Source organism: Coccomyxa subellipsoidea, assembly GCF_000258705.1.
Source record: "Coccomyxa subellipsoidea C-169, whole genome shotgun sequence".
NCBI classification, from domain to species: domain Eukaryota; kingdom Viridiplantae; phylum Chlorophyta; class Trebouxiophyceae; family Coccomyxaceae; genus Coccomyxa; species Coccomyxa subellipsoidea.
In genome coordinates, this window is record NW_005178040.1 from 1,898,287 (window position 1) to 1,922,234 (window position 23,948).

General features: G+C 52.7%; 7 protein-coding genes across 7 annotated transcripts in view; 4 read left to right on the forward strand and 3 right to left on the reverse strand.

Moving 5' to 3' along the window:
• Nucleotides 1–63: 63 nt before the first annotated feature.
• On the forward strand, nt 64–7,561 carry COCSUDRAFT_40196 (hypothetical protein; the record flags this gene model as incomplete). Its single annotated transcript, XM_005650502.1, has 22 exons — nt 64–237; nt 320–487; nt 583–783; nt 895–1,023; nt 1,137–1,251; nt 1,343–1,514; nt 1,631–1,826; nt 2,151–2,366; nt 2,669–2,904; nt 3,078–3,255; nt 3,461–3,623; nt 3,909–4,168; nt 4,418–4,638; nt 4,880–5,047; nt 5,254–5,416; nt 5,636–5,698; nt 5,817–6,022; nt 6,139–6,282; nt 6,402–6,670; nt 6,894–7,001; nt 7,178–7,261; nt 7,392–7,561. 22 exons carry the CDS (start codon nt 64–66, stop codon nt 7,559–7,561), a joined length of 3,804 nt encoding a protein of 1,267 aa, XP_005650559.1.
• A 1,150-nt stretch (nt 7,562–8,711) lies between these two features.
• Nucleotides 8,712–10,254, forward strand: COCSUDRAFT_40197 (hypothetical protein; the record flags this gene model as incomplete). The annotated part of the gene is made up of 6 exons (XM_005650503.1): nt 8,712–8,812; nt 8,942–9,028; nt 9,241–9,308; nt 9,433–9,540; nt 9,695–9,894; nt 10,159–10,254. The coding sequence occupies 6 exons, from the start codon at nt 8,712–8,714 to the stop codon at nt 10,252–10,254; spliced, it is 660 nt and encodes a 219-aa protein (XP_005650560.1).
• A 1,289-nt stretch (nt 10,255–11,543) lies between these two features.
• COCSUDRAFT_40198 (hypothetical protein) lies at nt 11,544–14,135 on the reverse strand (the record flags this gene model as incomplete). Its single annotated transcript, XM_005650504.1, has 9 exons — nt 11,544–11,774; nt 12,079–12,115; nt 12,264–12,411; nt 12,677–12,678; nt 12,809–12,975; nt 13,254–13,388; nt 13,549–13,690; nt 13,815–13,867; nt 13,989–14,135. The coding sequence occupies 9 exons, from the start codon at nt 14,133–14,135 to the stop codon at nt 11,544–11,546; spliced, it is 1,062 nt and encodes a 353-aa protein (XP_005650561.1).
• A 1,279-nt stretch (nt 14,136–15,414) lies between these two features.
• COCSUDRAFT_46459 (hypothetical protein) lies at nt 15,415–16,945 on the forward strand. Its single transcript, XM_005650505.1, has 4 exons — nt 15,415–15,511; nt 15,708–15,887; nt 16,032–16,169; nt 16,446–16,945. Exons 1-4 carry the CDS (start codon nt 15,505–15,507, stop codon nt 16,643–16,645), a joined length of 525 nt encoding a protein of 174 aa, XP_005650562.1. The 5' UTR covers nt 15,415–15,504; the 3' UTR covers nt 16,646–16,945.
• Nucleotides 16,946–17,446: 501 nt separating this feature from the next.
• COCSUDRAFT_61011 (hypothetical protein) lies at nt 17,447–19,421 on the reverse strand (the record flags this gene model as incomplete). The annotated part of the gene is made up of 7 exons (XM_005650506.1): nt 17,447–17,614; nt 17,778–17,963; nt 18,108–18,278; nt 18,477–18,698; nt 18,800–18,907; nt 19,081–19,179; nt 19,395–19,421. 7 exons carry the CDS (start codon nt 19,419–19,421, stop codon nt 17,447–17,449), a joined length of 981 nt encoding a protein of 326 aa, XP_005650563.1.
• Nucleotides 19,422–20,075: 654 nt separating this feature from the next.
• COCSUDRAFT_64941 (ribosomal protein L14 component of cytosolic 80S ribosome and 60S large subunit) lies at nt 20,076–21,567 on the reverse strand. The gene is made up of 4 exons (XM_005650507.1): nt 21,433–21,567; nt 21,024–21,153; nt 20,803–20,887; nt 20,076–20,680 (listed from the first exon to the last, which is right to left on the reverse strand). Exons 1-4 carry the CDS (start codon nt 21,535–21,537, stop codon nt 20,599–20,601), a joined length of 402 nt encoding a protein of 133 aa, XP_005650564.1. The 5' UTR covers nt 21,538–21,567; the 3' UTR covers nt 20,076–20,598.
• Nucleotides 21,568–22,281: 714 nt separating this feature from the next.
• Nucleotides 22,282–23,948, forward strand: part of COCSUDRAFT_46461 (hypothetical protein) — a gene marked incomplete at its 5' end in the record, with an annotated part of 37,594 nt that continues 35,927 nt past the window's right edge. The window contains 5 exons of the mRNA XM_005650508.1: nt 22,282–22,389; nt 22,477–22,540; nt 22,627–22,830; nt 22,988–23,220; nt 23,323–23,452. Coding sequence (XP_005650565.1) covers nt 22,282–22,389; nt 22,477–22,540; nt 22,627–22,830; nt 22,988–23,220; nt 23,323–23,452 — 739 coding nt within the window. The remainder of the gene's footprint in view (nt 22,390–22,476; nt 22,541–22,626; nt 22,831–22,987; nt 23,221–23,322; nt 23,453–23,948) is intronic.

Sequence of the window (23,948 nt, forward strand, 5' to 3'; positions counted from 1 at the left end):
TTTTCTTGCCGAATGGTTGAGGGCAGTAAATCTGAAATGCGATGATCATTTAGCAAATTAGCAATGAAGCCGAAGCCGAGCGAGCTGCGTTTTAAGACTCTGTGCGACTTTTTCGACGCTTGCGCTAGTCGGAAAAAGTCATCAAGGAAGAAGGAGCTTCTGAGGGATTTTGCAAACAAGTTCATAGAGCGTGGATCGTCCGATGTGTACGAGATCTACCGCCTCATGGCACCCTCGGTAAGTCGTTGCTGATCAGTTGAAGTTTTCTGTCCTCCTGTGAACAGCCAGTATCTATCCTGACACTGATATTGATGATCAGCTGGACAAGGAGCGCGACCACTACAATTTGAGAGAGGCAAACCTGGTCAGGGTCTTGATAAAAGCATGCTTGTTGGACCCAAAAACATCCTCTGCAGCAAAGAGAGCCGAGAACTGGCGCCAGGCGGGCGTGAAGAACGCCGGGCAATTCTCAAATGTCATGGAAGAGGTATGCTGGGCTGCTTGAAGCTTGTTGCTCATGGCTTTGCTGCAAGCATGTCCTCTGAGAGTGGTGTGCATGCGCAATTGCGTGCATAATTGCAGTACCTCTTCCGGACGTGCTGTGGGAAGCAGAGGGGCATGTCAGGAGAGGCAGAACTGACAGTGGGCGAGCTCAATGACATTTTGAACAAGCTAGCCGGCGGCGGCGGTGAGGAGCAGGTCAAATTGTTCACGCACCTGATCCAGATCACCACAGCCACACAGATGCGCTGGATTGTGCAAATTGTTCTAAGGGACCTCAAGGTGCGATGCACAAGTATCTGATGTACGTAGCACTCCTCTTACCTACCTATCTGCTTTGTTTATTTTTTTGGATGAGGGTTGGACAGTAATGGGAGCTGTGCATTTGTGCAGATTGGACTCTCAGAGACGAGCATCCTGAAGGAGTATCATGTGGACGCTGTGGAGCGCTACAATGTCACCTGTGACTTCCCTGGGGTCATCCGAGAGCTCACTGACCCGCACAAGAGGTTTCCGTTCCAGGTGTGCAGGACACGCTATGCACCACTTGCTGCTCTCATGCGTTTTTGCAATTATCAGGAGCACTGCTGATTATCAGGAGCACTGCTGATTAATGGAATGCATCATGGTGACAGGACATCAAGGTTGGCAAGCCTGCCAAGCCCCAGCTGGCCAGAGCTGTGAAGGGGCCAGAGGAGGCCTTCAACATCATGAAGGGCAGACCATTCGTGGTGGAGACCAAGTTTGATGGTGAGCAAGTCTTCCTGAAGCTGCACTCCTGGCGGTCTTGTTCCCCAGCAGCAGACTGGCAAGTTTTGACGCATTGTGAAATGCTGTGCAGGCGAGAGGATGCAGGTGCATGTAATGGAGGATGAAGTGCAGTACTACAGCCGCAGGGGAATTGAGCATGGCACCTACTCCCACTACACCATGCTGGACTCTTTCATCAGAAAGCAGCTGCGAGAGACAAATGTCATCCTTGATGGCGAGGTTGTTGTCTGGAACAAGACTAAGTAAGCACCCATATAAATATGGTCGTTCTTCCTAAGCGAGAATCGATTGCAGCCTCATGTCCCCTTTTCCTATCTTCCACATCTAAAGACAATTTGGTGTGATGTGTTGCCTGCAGGAAGAAGTTTGAGCCATTTGGCGGCATGAAGGGGGCTGTTCTGGCGGCAAAGGACAACAAGGGGCCCGACGAGAAGCTGGAAATGAACGGATGGCACGGTGACACAATGACCAGCGACCCAGACTACGAGACGCCCTTTGTCAAGGACCTGGAGCTGGTCTTTGTGGTCTTCGACATCCTGTACCTGCGCGACCAGGTGAATCCAGCATTTTTATCTCACAAGGATTCAACCATTGCTATTTCCAGGTAGTCAGCCCTTTCCTCCTTTATTGTCGCTCGCTCTGTCTTCACTTTTGCAGTCTCTCTTGGCTTCAGTAGTCTAGGGACGGAGTTAGAGTGAGCGTTAAGAAAGCATCAAAGAGCATCTGAAATTGAAATACACTGGACCCTAATGCCAGCCTATATGCATCGAGAGGCCACCTAGAGGGTCGAGAAATGCAACCCTGACACACAGCAGATCAGGGGCAAAGTCAGGACCAACTAAGCAGTCTCTTAATACAGCCAGCTTGCATGCATGCAGAGTGTGATCAACCGGACCCTGCTGGAGCGCCACGAGCTGCTGAAGGAGCTTGTGATCCCTGCGCCTGCCGAGGGCCATCCAGTCAGCTGTGCCATGACTGGGCGAATGGTCTGCCTGCTGCCGGGCGCACCCCTCATCACCGGCGTGCCGGGCTCGAAGCTCTCCTACGTACTCGACGACATCCAGGAGAAGTTCGAGGAGTCCATCCGCGTCAATGTGATCTTTCCCCACTCCCCGCAGCAGCATCCATGGTGCATGTCTGAAATGTGACATAATTGAAGCTATGCTTGTCAGGCCCCACTTGCCCTCAACGCTTTTCTCGAACATCACCTCTGTCCAGTCACCATGACCCAGGGGAAATATTGTATCACACAATTGCCAGCATGAATTGAATAATCAACCTTCATGGGGCGCCTCGCTGTTGTGGTTGGATATTGCAACTTGTACTTTCGTCTTCTTGGTAACAAATTGGTAAGCGAAACAAATGTCGAGACGAACTTATTGTTTTGTGTCCGCAGGAGGAGGGGATTGTGGTGAAGGCGGCAGACTCGCCGTGGCGCTGCAACGACCGCGGCATGGCCTGGCTCAAGATCAAGGCGGACTATGTGCACAAGGTGGAGATCGACGCGGTCATCATCGGAGCCAAGTTTGGCACCGGCAGGCGAGGAGGCGCCATCGCTGAATACCTGCTGGCCCTGGCTGAGGTGCCCCAAGGGGGCACCACAGAGCCCTCCACCTTTGTCTCCTTCTGCGTGTAAGCCCCCTGCCCTCAGCAGCTGCCAGTGTTCCTTTGTTTCGTCGCACTGCATGTCAGGGCAAGGTCATGCACACACGCATGCATGCATGCGTACGTTACGCATGTTGTAATAAATAGGAAGGAACAGAGGATTCAGGGAGGGTGGGAACCGAGGTATGGATCTGCTGCAGGGTGGGCACAGGGGTGAATGATGCGGACCGTGACACGCTGGCAAAGAGGCTGGAGCCGCTGTTTGTGGACAATGTGAAGGGGAAGAACTGCGTCCCGCGCTGCTACCGCACGACTGGGATGCCAAAAGAGAGGCCGGACGTGTGGATCAAGGACCCCACTCGCAGTGTTGTCCTCCAGGTGACCAGCGCAGACCTTTCTTCAGATCATGCCATTCTGCCTTGGATCTTGATGTGATGTTTTGGACAGCAGGGAAAATCCCCATGACTGTGCCACTGAACATCCATGGAATCGCTCTCGACACCTGAGATTCCACAAAGGATCATGTTGTTTAGGTAAGCATAGAGAATGAGGGTGATCCTGAGTGTATCCAGTGGATGTGCAGGTGCAGGCAGACGTGAGGACAATAGTGAGCAAGCAATTTGCGTCGCGCCACTCGCTGCGCTTTCCGCGGGTGCAGCGTGTGCGCTGGGACAAGGGCCCTTTGGACATCCAGACCGACCAGGAGCTGTGGGACATTGTCGAGTCCAACCAGGGCGCCATTGTGGGTGCGCACCCCGTTTCAGCAACTGACACTCTGTAACCTACCGTTCTGTCACAATATCTTCTGTGAGAATTTTTGGCAGCATTTCTGTGGAACATGCAGAAAAGGTGCACTCTCCTTCTATCACATTATCTTCTCTGTTGTTTGCCACGATGAGGCTTCCCAAGACCTTGAAGGTATCGCGAGGTCTCCACATAAGCCCAGGGCTTGATGAAGCTGGGAAGCTTCATCATGCATTGCATGTCATCGGTAATTGCATGTAAGTTGTATGTGTGCTGGGGTGTGACAGGCGGGGAGGGCCATGACATGGAGAGCCCGGCAGGGAAGGGCAAGGGCCGGGGAAAGAAGCGCGCAGTAAAGGGGGCAGCGACGCCGGCACAGCAGCGCAGCAAGGTGGTGGAGCAGTTTCTGCCGACGGACGTGTCCCACATCCGCCGGGAGTGCGACGCGCTGCGAGACTCCCTGGTCTATTTTGTGCCTGCTCCCGTCAAGACCGCCAAGTACCCCAAGAAATACCTGGAAGAGGTCGTTGCGCGCCTCGGCGGCAAGGTGCCTCGCCTTAACTTGCATCTACTTTCTGAATGCATTGCAGGCAAGACCATCAGTAGGTCGCGTCCACTGCTCGCTAGCGCAGTAAGCAGATGCTCCTTTGTCATAGTGGAGCTATGTACGGCGTGCACTGCATTGCCGACAGAAGACCAGCAATGCATCTCTACCTTTCCTATCAGGTGCTTCCATGCTTCTAGCAGGTCAATGTGGGTCCAGCCAATAATCAGAATTGTACCGGGGGGTGCGCAGGTGACCCAGAACTACGTGCCGCGCGTGACGCACGTGATAGCGCAGGACGCGAACGATCCCTTCTTCAAGGCGCGCAGGGACAAGGTGGACATGATCAGCGTGGAGTGGCTGCTGGAGTGCGCTGCCAAGCAGGCGCTCATCTCCTTGCGGCCCCACCACTACATGCACCTCACGCGCGACACCCGCAACAACGTCCCCAATGTCTGCATATACGGCGACATGTGTGGCCTGCCCACTTTCTCTCTGTGTCACTTGACAAAGTTTTGCAGCAGTGGTCCCTTGGTTGCAGCCTTTGATATTGCTTTAGCAAGCCGATTGAAGTGTGGTCTTGATTCTGCTAGCTCTGGGATCTCCTGCATGGCATATACTATTCATTTCAGGAGCATGTCATCAGGGCGTTCACTGACAAACCTCAAAGATTGGTCTTCAAGAGAGGCTAAGCCGGAAGGACGGGGACTGTAGGTACTATGAGGATGTCAGCGCGATTGATGTGAAGGTCATCCTGAACAATCACGCCCACCTGGAGCCTGGGGCACTGGATGACCTGGCGGCACTCATGGCTGATGAGGCTGGCGAGCCGCAGCCAGGAGTGGCCAGCCGAGCAGATGGCACAGCGCAGCTCTATAAAAGGTGTGAGACGCTCGCAGGTGCCCAGAATTTGTTTTCACAGAGAACCTCAACCTTCCCCAAGTGATTCAGCATTATGGAAGTGCTCATGCATGGCTGAACTCTGAGCTCTCATATAAGGGACAATGAGAGCTCTCATCCATGAAGAGTTGTGTTCAAAGTGCCAGCATGAGTTTGCTGGAGAGAGATCTGGATATGGTGGCATGCAGGCTGAAGAGGAAGCCGGGTGTGGAGGACATCATGCTGGCGGTGGACAGGGAGCTGGCAGAGTATGGCCTGCTGGACAGCACTGCCTGCCTCTTCCGCGGCTGCCACATCTGCCTGCTGCAGCTGCCCGACGACACCTGCCCCGCTGCTAAAGACAGCGCCCAGGTCTGCTTCTCTTCCCTAATAATGCGCCAGCTACCTCGGATGCTGTGTGTACTGCTGTGTTGGCCTTTGTCGTCCAGACGATTCTGAATGGCAAGATGTGTGGTGTGAGCACATTAATTGGCCAGCCAGCATCGAAGGAAGCTTACGTAGGCGATCACACTGACATTTGTGGTAATGCAGGAGGGTGGACCACGGCTGGATTGCGCGCATGCAATGCAGGAGTCGGCTGCCGCTGCAAAGCGCGAGCTGGCTGCACTGCAAGCCCAGCGCAGGAAGCTTGAGGTACAGCACTTTCCCAACAAAATTGATTATTGCTGCGCCATACTCAGTGGTACCAATTTTTGCAATGAACCCCTTGCGTGAAGTGACATGTGTTCAATTATGGGATGGGTGCCCCCAGGTGATGCTGCATGGAGGCAAGGCGCAGGATGCCATCGACATGTCCACCACCCACATCGTCGTCATTCCCCCTGCCAATTGCGCGATGCCCCGCCTGAGCCCTGCAGACCTGCTGGGCATCCTGCACAGCGAGAAAGGCGGCACCGCTGGCCTCACCACCCTGCGCAAGCTGCTCGCTGCTGGCGAAGTGCACATTGTCATGCAAAGGTGCCTTTTTTCCCCCTGCATTCCCACCTTGCTGTTGCCAGTTGACACCACAGCGCCGTCAGAATGCTGTCTGGTGCTTGGGTGGAGTGACTGCAGTTGTGGATTTCTGTGCGCAGCTGGTTGGAGGAGAGCCTGGAGGCCCTGAGGCAGGCAGCAGAAGGGCAGGCTGTGCGGCGTGCATCGGAGCTGCGGCATACTGTGCCTCTGAGCAGTGACAGCGCGCCTGATACTGTAGCAGACGCACCTGAGGACATCCCCAGGTACGCCCACATAGCAGCCAACTCTTTGCAGCATCGTCTCGACCACCAGTGTTGGCATTTGCCCATGCAACAAGTGTTATTTTGGTGCTTCCATGTCTGATGTAGCCTGGATAGCACAGAAATGTGGACTCATATGTGCTCACCTTTGCCGCTGCCAGTTTTGAGGACTGGGGCTGGGAAGATTTCGGGGTGACCACTGCTGCGACGCCGGTCACCAGCGGCAAGCGGGGCCGCAGCACGAGCCCGGGAGAGGGGACCGCCGGCACGCGCGCTAAACGCGGCAGAGGCAGCAGAAGCGGCAAGACCGCCGGCAGCACAAGGGGCAGGGGCGGAAAGGCAGCCAAGCCGCCGCCGCTTGCGCCTGATGTCGGCAAGAAGCCTAGCCGGGGTGTGCACTTTACAAGCTAGCTGTGTCCATGTCGGCTACAGTTTCCTGTTGCTGGGGTGCTGATTTTCACATGCCATTGAGTATGCATGCACTAGCAGTGTGTGGGCCTGCTTACGCGCTCGTCATCGACAGGATCATGCATGCATCAGCGGAGGTGCTGGAAGCATTCGTTGCGGTGCAAATGGTAGTCTAAAGAAAATGCTGATATGGTGTTGATTGCCAGGTGGCGCGGGGAGAGGCCGAGGGAGAGGAAGGAAGAAGTACGTCATTGATGACACCAGCAGCAGCAGTGATGGCGAGCAACCAGACATGGATGCCAGCGTGTCCGCACGTGATGAGCAAAGTCAGCAAGGGTCACTGCAGCTCACCTCAGCACCCGAAGCTGCTGCTCCGCCCCTGATCAGTACGTTTTGCACTCTTGCAAGCTCGCGGCCTTTTCAAGCTGACTTTGCCAGATGCTATGCATGCAGTCAGCACTTGTCTGATGTCCTTCGCTTTGACATGCAGATGGCCATCAGAGCACGTCCATGCTTGAGGACCTGCTGAGCCTGCCCATCACAGGCAATGATGCTCTACCTGCACCAGCCATCGGTGGGTCCAGGCAACAACAAATGACTGGTATGCCTCCATGCCAATCATCTGCTGCCCTTGACTTGCATTCTTTGTCTTTTGGGTGCATTTGCACAATCTGTGGCAATGTGTGCACAAATGTTTGGTCAAGGTGGACCCGTCTTCTCTGCCGGGTCCAGGAAGCACCGGTGCTGGAGCTCAGAGAGACAGGCAGGCTTCCGGAGCTCATCATCCGCAGGAAGGCAGTGCTCACCGGTGGACACACGAAAGTTTACAGCCTTTGGCAGAGCCACAGCCTTTGGCAGAGCAGCCCACTGCTGAAGTGGGTACTTTAGCAGAGCGCCTGCCAGTCACAACCGCTCCAGAGGGTGCAGGAGAGCCTGTGCATGTGCAGCCCCCAAGTGCTGGCACACAGCCTATTGGAGCAGCCTCAGGGGCGCCAAGACTGTCCCTGAAGGAGCGCATAGCACTGCTTACACAAAGGAACAGACCAGCTGGGTGAAAGAGCAGGCAGCTGGTTGCTGTTTGCTGGGCTCTATCATGGCACTGCATGTGAACCCTGAGGTGACTGCGCAGTGATGCATGCAGATGCAAGAAATCTGCAACAGAACACCGCATGAAATGCACCTTTAAAACTGATGTTGAACATCTTTGAATTGTACTCCATTGCTACCAGCTGGAACTAATTTCTACTTGTTAACAAGCGCTCCAGACTGTATCATTATGATGCATGCCATTGGCATCATTCGTAGGAAGTGGCGGCAAAAGTGCGCCGAGAGTTGTAATATGTTTTGTTCCTCCATATGTTGGGAAGGTGCAGATACATTATGTCCATTTAAAAGATATCTGAGGCATCGCAGTCAATGTTTTTGCTTGCTGTTGTCTGCAAAGGAGATGGCCAGGGTGCATCTTGGGTGCATTGGTAAAGCGAGTTGCCTGAAGTGGCCATGAGCCTTGGACGTGATTCGCTTAAATTTGGACAGAGATAATGCACCTCGCGTACCGTGCTCGGATCGTCTCCCATGTTCAGAAGCGACAGATTGGCATTTTGAGGGCAGAATTGAGGCGCCTTATAAGGTCTGAAAGTTGCGAAAGGTGCGCACATATCGTTTCCGAGGTGGCCGATGCCATTATGAAAATCCGTGCCTTTGCTTCTTTTGTAACATGCTTGATGACAAAGGCATAGCTCAATGTTATAAAATGCAACACAATAGCCAAGAGGTATACAACGTGGTGATTTTCGTCGCGATGACAAAGCACCTTCTGGTCCACCTCATGCGACTTAGATAACGAGAGCGAAGTGCAGCCTACATTTCGTGCCAGATCTGGGCACAACAATATTCTCATCATTCAAAAATATTGTGTTCTGGGTGTTGCGTCTCCGCGTTGTCTCGCCTGTGCCTAGGCTGACAAAGCGGCATGTACGACCGCAGGCTGAGGCTCCGGTTGTTGGACTAGATCTACACAAAACATGGGACTCCCTAGATCTGCGGCAAAAACCCTGTGGCCACTGGTGGCCCTCATCGTCATCGCCTGGATCGTAGAACTTTGCGGGCTGCTCTCCCTGCACAGGTAGGAATACAATGGGAGAACCCTAGACAGCCTTGACAACATGCTTGTGCTCTACTGACCTTCAAGAGCTGCCAGGGACGTGTGTCAAATCAAATGGGAGTGATACTGCCTGTCAATGGTTTTCCGCAGGTCATGCCAAAATCATGAGCACCGGGACTGGTACAGCTTTGCCCAGCTGCCACACGCCGCAGAATGTGGCAAGGTCCTGCGCTATCTGTGAGTGCCCCAGACCCATCCTCTTGCCTCAATCTGGGAGGAACGCTATCACAACCAGCAAGTCCCACAGGAGATCAAGCCGAGTATTGCTTGCCTGAGAGCAGAACATATAAGTGCTGGGGCAAACCTCAACAGACACTGCTGTCCCTGGAGGTATCTGTGGTTGCCAGTGCCAAGACGATGAGCATTTCTCTTTGGTGTGCTGTGTGCAGGTGGTGGGTGGTGTTCCTGCAGTTCCCCCTGGTGGTCGCCATCATCTGTGCCCTCATCGGCTGGCTGGGTGCGTTGTCCTTACACCCCCATGGTGAGCCATTGATGTATGTTGCACTTTGGACCAACGATCCAGAAGCTTCTGGCCTCTGCTGAAGTGATGGATAGACAAACATCCGAGTGTGGTCATGCAGGCTCTGCCTACAATGCTCTGGCGCGCTTCAGGCTGGCCCTGATTGGCCTGCTTGCAACCTCCCTGGCGCTGCATATGTGGGCCACCAACGTCACCCTCAACCTGGCAGGTGCAGCACACCTTGGTTGTCACTGTTGTTGGGTTCATTAGCTGAGATGGCTGTGATGAATGGCTCCCGTGGCTGCCACAAGCGCCATGAATGGTGTGGTGGCAGTGCAGCGTGAGTTCTGGGTTGTAGATTTGTAATGTGTGCTGGCGTGCAGACTCTGACGCGACCCCCTACCTGAGCAAGAGCGAGATCACCCGCGCCCGCATCACCCTCGTGGGCTTTGCCGTCGAGTCCCTCTTCACGGCAAGCACCCCACAACCCTACTCTTATCTAGTGCACAAATGGGTTGTCAGTAATGTCACTGCACGTTTTGCCTGCTGGGAGAGACAAGAAGCATCTGCAGACAAGTCTGAGGTGACCATTAGAGATGCCAGCTTTAGGTGGACTTGTCAGATCCTAAGGAGACCCGGTGAAACATGGAGACGCCCCTGCAACACATATGATCCTCACGGTTTGGCGTGCCACAGTCTTATCAATTATAGGGAAGGTGCTCGCGAATAATGCCAGCCCACGCCAGCTGGGGCCATGCATGACTGCAAGCGTTGCTGATTAGTCGTGCTAAAGAAGCTACTGGCAATTGTTTAATGCTGAGCGGCTGGCATGGTGGATTGATTGCAGGCGCTGCTGATCATTGCGCTGGGGGACGACGGAGAGGACGTGGCCATGGAGCCTGGCATGGGCGTGCGCGAACCTCTCGCCTCCACCGCCCTGTAGCCTCGCACCAGCGCTGCACCAAGACCAAGCCCGGCGCCCGACACATGGCACCCGCAGTTCCCCAAATCAGGATCAAGCAGTGAGCTGCCTCCGGGCAGCAACTACCAGTCTTGATGAGAACATCAGCAACGGGGCAAACGGGCATCAGAACAACAAGCAGGAAACTGCAGACCATGCCTCATCTGATGCTCACAAGAGATCCTGCGCCATAAGACACTACACCAGCATGGCGTGGGCCAAGCTGGGTAACAAGGGAAGCAATAATCATTATGCTGTCTGATCTGCAATCAAGTTGCAGACACACCAACACAGGGCAATGTGCTGCTGAAAGCAGGTTGTATGCGATGAGTTGGAGCAGATTGAACGCATGATATGATGTCAGCCGTTTCTGGGCCATGCTTGCATGGAGAGAGATATCCAAATTATGAATGCACTGTGCATAGACTTATCCTGCAAAATACCTGTGCTTGGAGTGTTCGTCAGGTTGTGCCAAGTCACCATGCTTGATATGCAGTCAATTTTGAGAATGAGTGCAGGATGTTCCCTGCAGAAATTGATTTGGTCTGAACTTGTCCATTTGCGCTGCATGGTAGCATTGCCATCTGGTTTTGCTAAGATAGGCTTTTGAAATACTCTGAGTATAATGAAGATCCTTATAAGGATCAGATCCTGATATACTAATCAGGAGATTTTCCGAGGATGGTGAACATCTTACAGTGAAAGTCTGAACATCACTGGAGGAAACTGAAAAAAAAATTGTAACAGTGATGGCTATGTGTACACATGGGAAGCGCTCATACTTTTCTGCATTCACCTCGCCTCAGCAATTTGCTGACAATTCACTACCTAACTAACCATATTGTACAAGACCACAGCACACTGTGGCCTTGGGTCCAATCGTCTACACTTAGCCCTGCTCTCACAATGTCACAAGTCCTCTCAAAATTCTCTCTCTCTGGTGTAGCACACTCCTGATCATCGACAACCCTCTCGCAATCTCTGTCATGTGACACACCACCGACCACACTGCAGGAAAGCCCAGCCGCGCAATGACATACTGGGATGGAGGTATCCGACAGCAAGTGGTGCACAACAAGGGCACGGCAGCCCTCTCTCCCTACATGGCGCTCGCCCTACCTTGTACGAACTGCTTTCCCACTTGGTACAACGAGATGCTTAGCTGGCTAGATGTGCTCTGTTGACGCTGCGAGGCAGCCCTGCATCGTGTTCTGGCGCTTGAAATAAGCGCGGTATCCTTTGCATGCTCTCTTCGCTGAACATTTGGCGGCTCAGGCGGTGCCGAGGGCGCCCTGCAGTGCGCGCTGGCCGTCGCAGCAGAAGACCCATGCGGAGTAGAGGCAGGCGGCGCTCAGCACGGCGGCGGCCGACAGGTTGACCAGCAGCGAGAAGGAGGCCGGCTCCGCCAGCGAGGCCGCGATTCCCAGCATGACCAGCTCGCTGCCGCTGCAGAGCGCCACCTCAGCACTTGACACTGACGCCGCCTCCTTCGGCTGCACCGCCTGCGGCCGGCATCGAAGATAATAACGAGAAATGAAGTGACTCAGATTGTGAGGGGGGACCCTGCTCAACAGCGCCTTCCAATGAAATTTGTGCCGGCTGCAAGCAAAAGGCTGGAAATCGCTTGGAAGGCGGGCGGGGTTGCACATGAAATCACAAATGTTTTGTTAGGTGCAAGCAGCAACTGAGCCTTCTTCTGTCACACAAGATTTAATAAGAACCTTGTGCTTCCTTTAACATTTTTACGGCCTTAAGACACCATGAGAGGTCCTGTGCAGGTAGTAAAGGAGGGTGTTTCACACGCACCATCTGGAAGAGTTGAGAGTCCACCATGTCGTAAGACCTGCGAGGAGGCAGGCAGGCAGCAGTCAACACTGCAAGTACTGCTGTCATGTGAGCTGCAATGTGCGCAACATCAGCCAGATCTTTACTCTGAATATGAGTACCAGAGAAGGCGTATATATAATCTTGCATCAGCAGGGAAGCCCCACCAGAGGCCGATGCGCGAGAGCATGATCAGCGCTGAAAACACAGCGACGGCGACTGGGATGCCCATGACAGTGCCTCCCAGCAGCCCAACCGCATCAGAGGCAAGCACCTCCAGCGGCATATGCAGCACCCTCTTGTACAGAACCGCCGCTCCAACCAGCAGCACAGCCTACATGGTGACCATGAAAAATTACATACACGGGCACACTGATCTCCCTGGTGGTGTGGGTCGTTCTGAAGCAACAAGGACCTCAGGAGTATTGCAAGGTACAGGAAAAACAAGCGTTCGAGGTGCAGGAGGGGAGGGAGCCTGCCTGGAAGCTGATGGCAGCTACGCCAGCTCTGAGAAGGCCCAGCCGCGATATACAAAGCCTGCCGGCCCAGGTTCCCACAAATCCCATCGCCGCGCACCCACCCCTGCATTACACACATTCGGGAAGATTACATCAATCTAGAATCCCATGAAATCCACGCGGGGAGTATGATAGAAGGGAAGGAGCACAGATCTGCTCAGACTTGCACAAGAGGGAAGGAAGCGGAGACCCACCTAAAGAGGGCAGCAGCAGTGCCGCTGAGACCCCTTGAGGCCAGGAAGGCCGTCATGAGGCCGCCAGGGCCCAGCACTGCGTTGAAGTAGAGCATGATGTACGCGATGCTGGCCGGCAGAATCGGCTGCTTCAGATACAGCCTCCACCCCCACATCGTCTGCTGCATCTGCAGACATGGGTGCAAACTCAGTACACCACCAAGCATCCTCTTGATTAAAAGAGCATGCACTCCAAGCAACCCCACACTTCACCATCTATCATCATTGCTGCACACCATGACATGTGCATTGACCGTGTTCTGAATTGTTTGGGCAGTTCCCGAGTGCCCATCCGCATGGTCACAAAGTCGATACGCACCTTTATTTCTTTAACTGGGGGCACATCGGATCATACGGTAAGGATGCGCAAAGAGGTGTGAGCATGGGCAATGCGGAGAATGACCACCTGCAGGCCGAGCTGGTAGAGGATGCCGCGCAGGATGTGGCGGTCAGCATAGGGGCTAGGCGCCATCGGGTTGGCCGCCCGCTCCATTGCCAGGCTGCGCACTCGCACCATCACTCTCGGTGTCGCCTCAGAAACCTGCACTGTCGCGCAAATCGTATCTGATGTACATATCTTGCTGTGCAGGCGGCAACCCCTGCTGCAAATACAACAGCCAGCCAGCCCCTGTGGACAGTTGTTCTCAATCGGGACGTCCTGCCGCGTGATGGAGGAGGAGGCAGAATAAGCACAAGTGCACCTTGTCGAGGAGCCAGAGCTCGAGGGGCAGGCCCACAGCAGCACAGGCGACGAGGGCAATCAGCGCCTTGGCAGGGCCCAGCTGGGTGAAGCACCAGCCGAAGCACAGCGTGCCCACCATCTCTGACAGCATGTCCATCCTCCTGATTACAACCACCAAGGCATTTCTCTCAGGCCTCCATTTTTGTCCATTCAGCTTGGAACACTTCAATTACGAAATTTCCTCAGCAACAATCATTTTGAGTGAGGCCTGGGAAGGCATCACACCTCAGGATGGCGTTGCTGGTGGACAATGCTTCTGGATTGGTCTTCCCAGATAGCTGCACCCAGCATCAGAGTCAAGTCAGAGTCAAGATGTCTTTTGGTATGGTATTTTGCAGCAAGGTTCTGTCCATGATGATGTTAGCCCAGTCAAGCTGAGGCACGCATGCAGGATTGCACCTGGGTTATCCAATCTCTCTCGATGGCAATGTCCGACGCAAAGGCTGACAGCCTCTCCACCATTGTGCACCCGAGCAGAACCAGAAACCAGGTGCTGCGCTGCAAGTTCAGAGTCGGTCCCAGGTGCAATACGTGCACCATCACCATTCCTGCACCCAGCATCATGGCCCTCAGGTCTGCTTATGTGCAAGCAAAGATAATCTTTCCGTATTATGGCCATCACAGCCTTGCAATTTTGCTCCAGTATGAACTGCGCTGGAACCCACAAGACAAAGTGGAGGCTGCAGAAGGCTTTGGCTTGCCTGCGGTGACTATGGCAGCGGTTTGCGCCACTGCAATGAATCTGAGGGAGGTGCGTCTGGGAGTCAGATCCAGAAGCTGGCCACACCAGGGTCCCAGCGTGATAACTGCCAGGGGAGAAATGAAGCCCACAAGGGCAATAGTCTGGAAACCACCTACAGACCCAACACACGCATTCAGGTACCACATATACCCCCAAAAGACGCAAGCGCAATAAAAGTGGCGGTAAAATGAGCATGGAAAATAAGAGAGGAGATGACATCACCATTGATTCCTGCCAGTACCAGTGGTAATGCAAACCGCCAAGACCTCTCCACCAGGCAGTTTATAGTGTACAGTTTGTATCTGCAAACAAGTACCTGTCAGAAGCAGGTGGATTATCGAAATAAACGTGAGCGCCTTGACGTCTCAGATCTCATAAGCCCAGTATGCAACAGAGAACAAGTGTATGCCCGTCATTAGGCTCTCACACAAGCTCCAAGGCTTCGGGATGGCTAGGCCTCGATTCGGCAGCTGCAGATGAAGCATTGCAGAGCAAATATCGTCTATTCAGACTGATTCTGACGGCCTGGGCAGAAATGCACAGAGGGCCCAGTCAGTGCACGTCGCCTGAGGCTCTGATTGCTAATTTGGATCGTTCTGATGCATCTCGCAGAAATCTTTTGAAAAATCTATGCACCTTTCTATTAATTGAGAGGCCTTCCTTTCTTGTTGAAATGCTGGCATCATCCCACCCATGCTGTAAGCAGATGCCCGCAGCAAAATCATAAGGGCTGTGATACGTGCTGGAGCATCGTACGGAACGAAAAAAAGAATCGAAGTGTTGCCCATTGATGTCAGGAGCTTTCCTGCTTCCGAATCTGATTCCGAAACACGTACGAGACATTGAGCTCCTGTGAACAGATCTCTGCAAAGAAATAGAGCCCTTTGTTCCTGTGACGAGCAAAAGATCGCATTACAGACACAATCGAATGTCTTCTACCTAAGAGAGATATTTTATCGCGAAAGACAAAGAAAACGAGCAATACAACGCGAAATGAACGCACGTGCTGGCCATGTGACTGATGAAGTCCTTGGAAACAGCAACGAAACCGAAGAGCACTCTTGCTGAGCCCAAAATATTCTCTCAACACAGAAAATGGCTAAAACTTTCACGATTGTATCAGCCTAGGACAAGGAGGTTGCCACTCTTGCCTTTTCATGGAGCCATACTACGATGTCAGGTGATCTCAAAAATAAGTCCTGACATCCTGTAGGTTCATTGAAACACAAAAGAATAAAAGTCACAATGCAAGGGATCATCAAACGTTGTGTGTAAATTTACTTGTAAATGTCTTGAAGAGATCAGTGCAACAGAACTGCTTCCATTTGCCAATGAGCAGACTTTGATCCCTTGTGCACAATGTACACCTATCGCAGAATCAGGAAGACGTAGCGTCAGGTCCCGCAAAGTATCAAAGCGCATCAGCACCGTCAGTTTAGCAGAGCGCGAGAGTGCTAGAAACGCACGCCTTGATGCCCTCGAAGACGATGATGCAACTGGGGAGGGCATAGTAGGCGACAGCGATGAGGAATTTGTCATCCAAGACTCTGATGATGGTGAGGGCCCCTCCTGCAGCTTCTGATTCCTTGTCAAGTGACCCTTCATGCGCCTAGCCAGGAAGAAATTTTCTAAAGCCTCACAACAGGCTGGATTTTGTTCGTGACCTGTCAGCATACTGAAGGTAGAATGCATGCGTGCAGACTTGGAGCTTGGAGTGTCGGCCAAGAAGCGCGGGGACAAAAAGAAGGGCCCAAAGCGCAAGACGCGCGCCATGCTGGAGGCGGAGCGCAGAGGCCCCATCACCTTCGCAAGCCTCCTGGAAATGGCTGGAGATGCAGGTGCGCCCCTCACTGGCAGCCACAAAGCCTGGCTGGCATGCAAAGTGGCATTCCAAGTCCAGATTTTATACGGATCACTGCCCACATGCAGAATGCTCAGCAGTGACTGCTAGCTGAAGCCATCAGGACAGCTAGAAGTCTTCAGTCGTCTATCTGATCATCTGTAGCAGCTGTGCAAGATGCTGTATCCCAAAGGGCCCTGGGCACAATGCCCCTGTTGTACTGAGGGTGCTCTGGGCCATAATAGGATGAGTCTTCTGTTCATTCCTCGTGCAGAGGGAGGGCCGGCGAAGGAGGCTGAGGTGATGTACACAGCTGCGGCTGTGGGGCCGCCGCAGCACAAAGCTACGCGCAAGTGGTGCAGCGTTTGCGGATTTGCGGCGCCGTACAAGTGTGTCCGATGCGGATCGCGCTTCTGCACCAGGAAGTGCTACGCTGTGCACATCGAGACGCGCTGCCTCAAATTTGTGGGCTAACTTCAGCCCGAGCAGTATGTGGTTTCTCTTCTCTGGCTCGCAGGGACCTTCAATTTGGACTAAGCAACTTTGGTATAAACGATTGATTTTCAAGTTGACGTACTTCAGTTGTTGGGTGCTCATTTGAAGGCTGGCTGAGGTAATTTGACATGCAAAGAGTGCTGAGATATGTACATTGAGAATTCTATACTTCCAGTGCAATTTGGCATTTGTGGTATAAGAGAATTGTGATGTCTGGACTGTGGATGCATTCGCTGCGTACAAATCGCATCCATGCAACACTGTGACGATTTGTCAGACTCTGTGCTGCAAGATATCTCACATTCCATAACCAGCTCATACTGGGTACCATATTCTAGAAGATGTTCTCATTGTTGCAACCCCTTTCACTCTAAAGTTGTGCCGCTCAACATTTTGATCATGAAATCAATGTCCACTACCACACCATTCTGGGGAAATATGTTTTAAAGCAAAATATCTGACATCAACAATTGCCTGCAACCCTTCTGAGCTGTGAGAGATGACACACAGTGCTACTTCTGCCCAAGGCACAATTGAAATGATGATGAGCACTTTCCTTTCAGCAACAGCACAACAAAACAAATTTGTTTGCTCACTGAAGCGATGATGCTTGGTATTCCAGAGGACAGCCAATCTATAACGCTAAATCAATTTCCTTCTGAGCATAAGTCTGTATGCTTTGGCAAACAGCTGCCACTTGTTCGCCAGAGGAACAACACATCCCGCATGGTTCACATTCAATTGAATATTGATTCTCTACACTGATCAACCGGCCGGGAGTCACTGACGACTCCTGGACACCGCCAGATGCATCATGCCCACTTCCAGGGGCTCCTGCTTGCGGGAGAAGGAGAAGAGGCTGCAAAGGCTCCATCGGCGGGTTGGCCGCCTGATGGGCAGTTCAACATAGCTGCTGGGCTCGCGGCAGCGGCTGGCAGCTGCAGGTACCTGCCACAGGGAATCAAGCTGATAAGCACTGCAGGTCTCACTCGCACCATCCTTCAGACAATTACTGGCATGCTCCTCAGGTGACAGCTGCCATGGTTATCCAAACGCGGCACAGCCTGTACACTGTTATATTTGAGGGGACCAATGGCAGGGCAGGTGTCACCTGTTGGCCGGGCAGTGACTGCGTCCAGAGGGAGTCCAGCAAATCCAAGGCGCGTGCAGCCGGGCATGACTCCTCTGAGGGGCTGTTGCTGGTGGGCGCGCAGCTGCTCGTGCTGGCACTGGATTGAGGCGGCTGCAGGCACCGCTGCAGACCGGTGTTTGCAAATGAAGATCCTGTCTTGCCCACCTGCAGGGCAGCGCAAAGTTGTGAGTAATTTGCTTGATTCACCCCTTGATGCTGGGCATCCCCGGGCATGTCTAGTGATCCCTCACTGCAAATGAAGGAATACAAATTGGCATAGGGCACCATAAGGGAAGGGGGTGTGCGCACGTTCTGATGGGCGCGCCGGAACTTCTCAGCGCTACGTAGCTGATCGTCCAAAGATTCCAAGGTGGAGCCCAATGCGCAGTGCTTCTTGAACATGCTGAAGTGCTCCGCGGCATGAGGAAGCTCTGGTGGCGGCACGTAGGTGTCCGCAAAGGAGTACCCAGTCTTCCCAACCTGCAAAGCACCAGAGAAAGTATCATCGTATTGCACACACCAGGGAATTATCGCTGTCCTCGGAGTCTGTGTCATTGTGCGTGTGCCAGTGCAGGGAATTGAAGACATGCACGGAATTTCTCTACTTGGATGTTGTCTGAAGTGTAAATATCCCTGCAATGACAAAGACAGAAAATTGCATTGGGCTGCAATGCGCACCTTGAGGTGAATGCGCCGGTACTGCTCAGCGATGTCGAGCTGGCCATCAATTGATGTCCCCTTGCTGGCGGCATCCACCGCGCAGTGCTCCGGGTACAGCTTGTATTGTGCAAGCCTGTCTGCGTACCAGGGATGGTCCAGGGGGGTGTATTCCTCTTCGGTGCCATCATCTGCCTCCACAGCTGGCGGCTGGATGTCAGCTGTGGGCGCTGGCTCCTCCAGCTGCAGAGCAGATGTCAGTCTCAGCACATCGCTCTCAATATCTCGAGGAAAACAGTGTCAGATTCACTTTAGATCTGACCACGCGATAGAGAGTGCCATACCTGGGCTGAGAGGTCAGCTATGGCAGTGTGGGGGCGAGACTTGTTTGTGCTGCAGCCTGGGCTCCAGATGCCCCCCATGTGGGCCACCACTGGGCCGAATGAGTCCGCCTGCAAGCAACAATGCAGCTGATTGAGCTTATTTGTAGAAGTTGGCTTTATTGGACACCAAGGATGTGCTCTGCTGGTGAACACGACACGACATGCAAGCTCACGCACGATGTTTGCATCTGAAGAATGCTGCAAGCAGGTGAGTGTATGCGGAGGGTGTCAGAATTTATCACCTGGAATTGTGGCGAGTCCAAAACTGTGGCGGCAACATAATGGCTTGCCAAGCAGCTGGTGATGGGGCCGGTGAAGCCCAGCGCCGTCTGGGACGTCTGCTGCCGATGCACGATACACTTCAGTAACATGATTTACGCTCCAGATATTCAGCTTTGATCATGGTAATGGATTCTATGAACTCGACCGTAGTGATCCTGTGAGTTGATCCGACGAAAAGCTGGCCACTGAACAAGAGAAGTCTTGAGATGGAAAATAAAACCCATTCTTGTACCGTTTGGAGAGACGCTGCATGCACTGTTTGGATGCTCTTTACCTGAGGTATGGCGGTGAAGAAAGCCATCGCTACTAGAAGACGGAGCCGACGTTGTCATTGGGTGGCGAGTAGCTTGTTGTGCTGTGAACGAGCAGAGCAGGTGATACTCAAGAACGCTGGAACAGAACACTTGAGACTCTGAACAGCGCTTTTCTTCTTACGGCTGTCGGGTTCAGCTTTGTAGGGATTCGGGGAGGAACGCCCCGCACTCGACGCGTCTATTTAGGCACGAACGAAATTAGTAAGTAATTTCTGCCTAGCTAGCTTGCATGTGCAACTTTCTCTGGAGTCTCGCGTGGCATGGCAATTTCAGGACAGGATTCAGGCTAGAGAAGGCCAACACCCCTTGCTGGAGCATATCACATACAATAGCGCCGGCCGGGCCGTGGGACATGCGACTCGCATCGGCAAACTTTCGGATAATTTTGCATTCAGTAAACGGCAAGCTTGCAAGTCGGATTTACTTCAGCGCTAATGCGGGGCTAGAGCAATATATCATCTGCAGTGAGGGAAGATGTAGTGACAAGAAATGCAAGAGCTATTCAAAATTTTTAGAGAGTCCAGCAATAATGGATCATCTATGCATGATGCCATTTCTCAACTTGAAGTGATCACATGCCATGCCACGGTGTGCAATCTTGATGATCTGATCTGTGTGACATACCTGCCTGCGTCACTGGCACTTTGTCAGCATGTTATAAAGAAGAGCAGTCAGCATAATCACTGGGTAACTCTGCGGATAAAGAGTTTCACTGTGAACTTAGCTGACAATGAGGCCTCCAAGCTGCATCAGGGACCATTTTTATCGGGAGAACTATTGGATATCAGCTTTGTGCATTGATAAGCAGGTTTAAGCCTGGCATTTGGGAGCAAGCCTATTCGACGCCAGCGTGCTCCGTAATTACTGACAGGCTGGGCCATTGACTTCAGCAGTCAATCTTACAAGAGTAGCCCTCAGCAGCCAGTAGAACATGCTGCTGGGTCCAGATTAGGTGGCGACTCAACGCCCCCATGCCAGTAGATACACTTTTCTGCCACACAAGCAGCAGACGTTGTCACTGCGGGCGCAGCGCTCACACCCAAGATGTCAACATAGAGATCCCTGTCAGGCGCAAGAGATCATGTGCACACTCCAGGCTGCCGCAATGATAGTCAGTTCCACTGCTGTAGGTGAGCCGCAGACTAGATGGGCAGCTGACAGTGCTCATTCTGAAGCGCTCTTGAGCTTGTTGAACACCTTCTTGACAGCTGCAGAGTTCTTCTTCCGTGCAACAGCCGCCTGATACCTGCATCCCCAAGAGCACAGACTTCAAGAGGTGTCCATTCCAGGCCACCAACATCATGGCCGAAGAGAGGTTCTGTCCTGACACTGCTGCAAACCAGTGTCATGCAGACGCTCCCAACACACCTCTCAAAGTCTGTCTGTGTCGTCTTCAGTGCCCGCTTGGCCAGCTTCTTTCCCCATGTGCTGTTCTCGAACTTGGAGAATACATCTGCAGCCACATACCCAGCCATCAGCGCACATCTTCTATAACAGGCATCCACAAAACCAAAGACATACAGAAAATCCACCCCCTCCATCTCACACAGTACACCTGGACAGTGGCAGGTCAGGAGCCTGATGATCACCTGACTCCTCCAGAGCTGCTGACAACACCTTCTTCTTGGCTAGCCTCGGGATCTCAATCTTGAAGTCCGTGAGCACCAGCCTCTTGAAGTTAATGATGCGACGCACCTCATCTGGCCTGTCAACCAGTGCCTGCAATCCCACCAAGCAAGGGAGTTCAAGGCCCCAAGAAGAGGGTGTGCACACACGCCAGACCAGTACAACTACAAAAATATTGTCATTGCTTCTACAATCCCAAGGGTAAGTCTGTGTACACATGTCTTCATTATGAAGACTGCAATAAATAATCGTATCGAGATATTGACAAGCAGGAATAAGTCCATGTGCAAATATGAATAGTCACATGGGAATAAAAATAATGTCTATTTGCTGATAGCTATCCAGCTGGCCGATACACGAGCGATAACGCACCCTGTTCTGGTCTACAACATCAGAGATGACCACGAGCTTTCCATACTCCTCGCCGTAGTTGATCAGAGCCACACGCCCGATCTCAACGTACCGGGAGAACGGCATCCTGCTGAAAGACCTGGTAATGTACCTGGGATGCTGTTCTTTGGAGGAAGGCCAAGGAGGTGCAAGGAGGCGGCTAGTGATGACTGCGGGTTATGTTGCTTCCACGTGTCTTGATGCCTACTCAGGCAACTGCCTCACATGCAACAACCGATCGGGACAGCAATGGCAAATGTTGTCTATGTTCAATTCCTGAACACTCACAGAAGTCAGAATAGAGTTGGATGTGCTCTTCAAAGGGAACAAGGCATGCAGTATAGAACTCCTTGTGCTTCTTAAGAACCTGCATGAACCTGGGTGATCGTCCCACGAATTTCGCCTAGACACATTGGGATTTGGAAGGCAGAACTGCTATCGGTCAATTTCTCGCCTCATAAAACGTTGGTAAAGTCTGGAACACAGCAATATCAGCAGTACTAGGTAGTTGAAGTCATCCATCTTCTCGCAGACTATGATCGTATTGCAGAGTCCAATCAGAGCAAATTACCCTCTCTGCTTCTATTGGTTTATGCTTGAATGTGATATGGTGGCTCTTATACATTAATGATGTAGAAGCATTCTCGCAGACGATAAATCAAGTGTCGCCTAGGACGTATATAGAGAAAACATCACTCCGTTTTGCAAGCCATTCTAGTCTTTATCTGTTTTCGTCAAACTTCTGATCACTTGAGCATTTCCAGGGTGCAGGCGCGGATGTGATCGGGCCACCCTGCAGCACCAGTGCTGCTGCACAGCTGAAGGGTGGGAATGGAAGTCTGGCAGGACTTTGGGCAGAAAATTGACCTGGCCGTCCGCATCAGAGACATTCTACATGATTATCCAGAGGGCACAAGCGTCTTGAAGGAGCTCATACAGGTAAGAATGTTGTCGTCGGAACACAACCGTCCGGCTGGAAATTTTTTTCTCATCAGGACATTGTGACATTTGCTTGTGTTCCTGCAGAATGCTGACGATGCTGGCGCAACCACCATAAGGTTCTGCCTTGACGAGCGGCAGCACAAGACAGGTACATACATGACTTCATGATGACACAACCATACTGATCAGCAGCATGCCCTTGAAAGGATCCGCTTGACGTTGTGTGACCCGCAGATCGCCTTGCCGCACAGTCACTGGCTTCCTTCCAGGGGCCGGCCTTGCTTGCGTACAATGATGCAGTCTTCTCAGAGGCAGACTTCCAGTCCATTTCCAGCATTGGACAGAGCGTGAAGCGTGAGCAGAAGGGCAAGACAGGCCGTTTTGGTGTGGGTTTCAATGCAAGCTACCACCTCAGCGATGTTGTCTCCTTCATATCAGGTGCTCACCTGCGCTTTCTGCTAGTATCAGCAAAACATGAGACTGTCAACGTGACAGGGATCTTCATTTTTTTTGTGGAGTTTTATGTGTTCATTGTCTCTGCAGTGCATGCAGTGCTCCAGCTTCATAAGCAAACAATTAATGTGTCATGCATCAGGGAGTCAGCTCGTCATCTTTGATCCGCACTGCACCTACCTGCCGAACATCACGCCCCAGAACCCAGGCAAGCGCATAGACTTTGTGCAGTCGAGTGCGGCCGCAGCGCACCCGGACCAGTTTGCCCCCTACCAGGCCTTTGGGTGTGATGCCAAGAGCTACTTCAGGGGCACTATATTCCGATTCCCTCTGCGGACTGCTGAGCAAGCCACAACTAGCCGCATCTCGAAGCAGGTGCTGCAATCGCCTGGCTGTTTTCCATCCCATTGCCTTGCTTCCATTATAACGTTGAGAAAAACGGTCAAGAGCACTGATGAATCTGTGGGGACTGAGCAGGTCTACAAAGTGGAGGGGGTGAGGGATATCCTGGAAGATCTCCAGAGGGAGGCTGTCAGCGCGCTGCTGTTTCTGAAGAACTTGCAGCGGCTGGAGGTGTATGAGTGGGGGAGGTTGTCAGCGCAGCCGAGTAGGCTCTACAGCTGCCACCTCAGCAATGCATCCCCAGACATCCTTGCAGACAGGCGCTTCTTCACTGCTGCTGCAGCCAGGGCAGGATCAGACAGCGTGGGGCAATCTGCCAGCCTCAGTTCCTACTTGGCCATTTTTGAGAGCCAGAGCAGCGCCAGTGCAGAAGCAGACAGACAGACCTTTCTCATCAGCCAGTCTTGCGGCGGCGCAGCATCTAATGCCCTTGCTGCAGAAGCTGCCAAGTGAATTCACTACACTTCCCTGTCTTGTAGCATCTATTTGATGAGAGCATGCAATATGTTATTTGTTTTTGCAATGTCCCGTAAAAGTGTCTGGTTTGCTCAACAGGGCCTTCAATGTATCTGTGGTCCCTTTCGCTGCGGTTGCTGGCCGTTTGGCAGAGCCAGATGCAGCTGCAGCCAAGCCTTTGACTGGGCAGGCCTTTTGCTTCCTACCCATAACCACCACAGATCTGCCCGTCCATGTCAATGGTA

Coding starts and splice junctions, on each gene's coding strand:
- COCSUDRAFT_46459 (XM_005650505.1), top strand. Junction 15,888..16,031: donor CATCCAAGACTCTGATGATG/GTGAGGGCCCCT, acceptor GCATGCGTGCAG/ACTTGGAGCTTGGAGTGTCG. Junction 16,170..16,445: donor GGAAATGGCTGGAGATGCAG/GTGCGCCCCTCA, acceptor TTCCTCGTGCAG/AGGGAGGGCCGGCGAAGGAG.
- COCSUDRAFT_64941 (XM_005650507.1), bottom strand. CDS start 21,537: ATGCCGTTCTCCCGGTACGTTGAGATCGGGCGTGTGGCTCTGATCAAC. Junction 21,154..21,432: donor ATGTTGTAGACCAGAACAGG/GTGCGTTATCGC, acceptor GTGGGATTGCAG/GCACTGGTTGACAGGCCAGA. Junction 20,681..20,802: donor ACACAGACAGACTTTGAGAG/GTGTGTTGGGAG, acceptor TTGGGGATGCAG/GTATCAGGCGGCTGTTGCAC.